The sequence below is a fragment of the Aythya ferina genome, assembly GCF_964211825.1.
Source record: "Aythya ferina genome assembly, chromosome: 3".
NCBI classification, from domain to species: Eukaryota; Metazoa; Chordata; class Aves; order Anseriformes; family Anatidae; genus Aythya; species Aythya ferina.
Genome location: NC_140298.1, coordinates 32,382,438 through 32,387,218, shown reverse-complemented (window position 1 = coordinate 32,387,218; position 4,781 = coordinate 32,382,438). Strand labels below are relative to the sequence as shown.

The window sequence follows — 4,781 nt, the reverse complement described above, 5'->3', positions numbered from 1 at the left end:
TTAAGTTTTAGGGTTTTTTTTTGGACAATCTTTTGCATATATTTGACTTTTAGAATTAAGTTATTTGCTATGATACTAATTTGAAGTGAAAGCACGTAAAAATAATGTGGATAAGGACAAACAGCATGCTAATAAATGAACAAAACAAGTTAAATTACTTTTCTTCAAGTAAAACCTACTGATTCTAGTGGCTCCAAAAAATAAATGAATCATGAATATCTGATTTTTTACATTCCTGTTTCAATACTTTTTTAACACTTGTAATTATTGTTTCTAAAGAAAATCATTCTGCTTAAGCATTTCAAAGGTGCTCTCTTTCGCACAGACTAACAAGGAACTGAAAATATTCATTAACTCTTATGACCGATATGGATTTTTGCAGTGAAGCCTACAGAGTCCTTCAACCTTATCACAAAATTGAACAATCGAAGTGAGGGAACGTAATGAGACAAAATAGAAGAAATTTAGAGGAGAGTATGCGCCATGACTCTCCAGTCTCAATTACATTCTGTGTCTGCATTAAAAGAAAACCCATTGTAAAACTCAAAAGGAACATGAGAGCTTCTGAAAACAGTGAGCAAGGGGAACCCTTGAAAGAGTGGAAAATGAGAAAAAACATTGGTCTGCAGATATTTTTTTTGCATTAAAAAAGACTGAAGGAATGCTACGCTGGTACAGGCAAAGCTGTTTTGTGGGTCTAGACTTCAGAGCAGACATACAGACAGCTTTCTGTAGTTTTATAAAATTTCCTGTGTGCTTATTTTTTGTATAAATACAAGTTGCATTTCCCTGGTATGTGCTTGACTTTCTGTTAGGTTTTTGCAACCTTCAGAATGAACTGTACCATACCAAGGAGACTGGAGTGCTGGGAGGGACCCCTAATTTTCTTCAGCTTTTAATATTCTTTTAGTATTTTTTAAGCAAAACAGTTATTCCATCCTTATTTTAGAGTTACATTTTCTTTTTTAAAAGGATACCGAGATTAAGGAATCCCTTTTTCTTCTTTTAAGAAAAATCACTTCTGCATGGCAAGAGAGACAAGGCACTTGGCAAGTATATTTGGTTGCAGCTGATTTGAAGCATACTTTGCCCATGGAAAGGATTCTGGTTACTTCAGCTAGCCAAAATAGATTTCTGCCTGGTTAATTTATCAAGGATGGTGGAAAAGAACATTTTTCTAAGTCAAAATTACTTGATTTTTGGTCTAGTCCAGCTGATAAAGGCTTTACAAAATAAATTATCTCTAAAATAATTCAGAAAAGAGGTCATTCCCATTTGAAACAGTTACATTGCTTTTCAATTCAGTTTGAAGACCAGCTTTAACAAAACACCTTCCTCCAGTACATCAGGAGTGGCTGTTCATTTGACTGTAAGAAGAAAAAAACAAACGAGCACCTCTAAAATCAGAGAGTGCAAAGCACCTCTCTCAGCCTAATACCCATACCTGTGTATTTTAATTAATAGTAATTTAAGAGCCAATTTTCATGAATTTTAGCAAAAAAGGAGCTACTATAGCACTTAGTGGGTAGCTGCAGAACTCACTCCTATGTAGCACTGTAGATGAAGACATGCAAGGTTGCCAAAAGTCACTGGACAAAGTGGCCACCATTTTCACTGAGGGGCCTGTTACACTGCTGGAGGCTGGGAACGTGCTGCTCAGCACTTGCCCTTTTCTTAATGCTCTCCCACAGGCAGCCAGTCCTGGCTGCAGCTGTAAGATGGCAAGCCCAGTCTCCACACTACCACAAAGCATCCAGATGAATGACCTGCATTTGGGAACACTGCCAGGTTTACCAAATCGAGTACAAAATATGCCTCGCTCTAGAAAAATCACCTTTTTGGTCATGACTTCTTCCTTACAGCTAAAGGCAAGATGCTGGACTAGGAAGGCCTTTGGTCCCCCGTTCTTAAACTATTTAATCTTGGAAGTTCAGAATTATCATGGTTAAGACACAAAACCACAAAGGAACAAAAACAGACAAGTTTCATCAGTTTCACTTCCTTGTGCACAAGAGCAAAGTTGACCTACCTTGCCATCGTTGTAGAGGTTTGGATTAAATCTCACACTGTGACCTCCAGTTGTTTCCAGATTCACGAGTGGAGGGGAGTTAGGATAGTCTTGTGGAAAATACACATCAAATTCAAAGCATCCGTTTGCATAAGGGGTGTCTGCAGGACCAGTAATGAGAACCTACCATTGTAAGAAAAAGAAGACAGTTTTTAAAAAGAACCCTTACATTTGTAACCCTGTTGAGATTTTTCTAAGTTATATGAAACATTTAATTTCCACATGCTACTTTGCAGAAAACATTGTAGGCATCATCATCACATTCAGGCTATCAGTCTGTTCACTTCAATATTCTGGGTAAGTGAAGCTCTCAGCTAATGTCCATTTCTTCAGACAGACTACAAATGGAAAGCAAACTGAAAGGAGCTAACTCTACCTCCTATTGCGTGTTACTAATTCAATTCTGTCTTCAAACTTCAGGCCCAGAGACATTCAGTGTACTTCTCCATACCTACTGCTTTTAATTGACTTAAACTGTAGCATGCAAAGATACCATTTGACCACAATCGAGCAGCAAAACAAAACTTTTCACTTTAGAACAGCAGAAGAATGAACCGTGTCCTGTTAAGTCTCCTTGGCTAACAAAAGTTAAGTGTCCTTGGTTGGTAGATGGACCCCCCCCACTCCCACCAAGTTACTGGGAAATCAGGATCAGACTAAATGAAATACTTCTGGTTTTTCTTCTACACCCAGCTGAAAGAGGGAAATAAAAATAACTTCACCTTCATAATGTCAAGCCGCTCCTCATCACAACGTACAAAAACACTGGATGAAGATGAGAGAGGCAGTGATGTTGAAAGAGTCACAGCTTCTTGAGCAAGACGTCGGGCTCTGGCAGCACTGTTGGCGTCACTTGCATTTTTTACCTGAGACATGTAGTGGTAATTTACTTTAAAAACCAATTTTCCATCATCGTCTTCAGAAACCATTTCAAATGTGTCTGGAAGAGAAGAAAATTTTATTGCATCAGGAAAACAGTGAAGTTACTAATGGATCAGCCTTAACATTCTGAGTATTAAAATCAGCAAAGTTTAATTTGCATCATGAAAATATGTATTTCTGAGTTAACAGTGCTCACAGAAAACAAAGCATTACCAGTGTTGGGTCGAATGAATTCCTGCAGCAAATGTACAAGCATTCATATGCAACTTATCCAACGTACGCCATTTCCGATTTGGAAAGCTACCAGTTACTCCAGACCAGGCATACAATGATACTTATGAATACAAAATAATGCTAATAATAGAACCAGCGTGAAACAGAGCACCAGCAGTATTTAATTGTGTGGTGGTTGCAATGTTATTAAAAGATCATAAAAACTTATAGCTAATTTTGTTTAGTCACTTACAATGCAAAATCTACAGCTTGGCTGTCAGGGTGCAAGGCTACCATTACAAACTTTCCTACCTGCGTATTCTTGGCATACAATTCCAAAAACATTTGGGAGGAAAATCCCTTACAAATACAACAGCAAAGAAATGTGATTGCAAATGCACTGCAGGTCAAAAAATTTGTAAAACATGTTTCTGCAATAATTTTATAGCTCTATTTAGATGAGACACTAGTAGTAGTTCTCGAATTTTTTTGAACACGTTCCCTTTATGGCCAAAATGAGAACCAATTCTCATCATGTTTTCCAAATACAACATAACAAGCTTCGTAAAAGGACAGAATGGAGTTTACAACAGTTTCATTTTACTTTAAAAACACATTTTGATCTGAATGCTATTCCATTAAAAAAGTTATACTTTTAACAAACATCTATATAAACTCATATAAGAGTTTAAAAAACCACTACTAATACTGCAATAGAATTTGAGGACTGAAAAACTCACAAATCATTACAGAAATGAAAATATGGACACCATCACTGAATTTTGTGACTGGTCCCTTGAATTCATCTAGTGTATGCATAATGTGTTCCATATTTGTTCAATGAGCACATTAGTTTGTAACCTGAAAATACAGACTTGTATAATTTTCCATGTGTAAAAAGTATCAGTGGTCGTGACATATGCAAAAAGCTTAAAAAAAAAAAAAAAAAAAAAAAAAAAAAAAAAAAGATTAATTGCAAAATATTACATATTTCTTAGGTATCTGCTTTCTAAAATACAAACATTAACACTTCTCAACTTACCAAACTGGAGTTTTTTCATGACAGCCACATACTTTTCTTCAAGAGAGCGTAAAACAGACAGAGGTTTGGGCTTCACAGCCGCCTTTTTGGAGTATTCAGCCATCTTCTTTTCTGTTATATGAAATGTGATGATTATTTGTAGTTAATAATGTAATTTTGAGACAGGTACGCCAACCATTTGGGGATTATTTAACTTGAAATGACACTTCATGATAGTGTCTGCAGAGAATTCTGAAAACTGGGGATCCCTCAGAGCATACAAATCTGTTTTTCTAACTACAACTTTTCATTACCTGAACAGCTTAAAGTAAATAAAGATCGTTATCTCAGCTCAGAAATAATTAATGACTACTGCTGTTATGAATATTCATTTATTGATTCTTCTAATGATTTTTCTTAAGCAAGGCTGACATACACTTGTGTGGATGGACACTCGCGCAAGTATTTTTCATGCACTCTCCAAAATTAGGAGCTGGTTATATACTCCTTGATAATATCTGCTCCTACTAATTAAGCTACTTAATCTTTAGTTTTCTTTACTAGACAACCAGATGGTTGTTTGACTGTCTGCAGGTT

General features: G+C 36.2%; 1 protein-coding gene across 6 annotated transcripts in view; it reads right to left on the bottom strand.

Annotated features, from left to right (window-relative positions):
• Positions 1–4,781, bottom strand: part of BIRC6 (baculoviral IAP repeat containing 6) — a 174,718-nt gene that overhangs the window by 10,629 nt on the left and 159,308 nt on the right. For all 6 annotated transcript variants that reach the window (XM_084512709.1, XM_084512713.1, XM_084512711.1 and 3 more), the window contains 3 exons: positions 4,206–4,316; positions 2,791–3,008; positions 2,030–2,191 (listed from right to left, as the gene is read on the bottom strand). In XM_084512709.1, the coding sequence (XP_084368835.1) occupies positions 2,030–2,191; positions 2,791–3,008; positions 4,206–4,316 (491 nt within the window). The remainder of the gene's footprint in view (positions 1–2,029; positions 2,192–2,790; positions 3,009–4,205; positions 4,317–4,781) is intronic.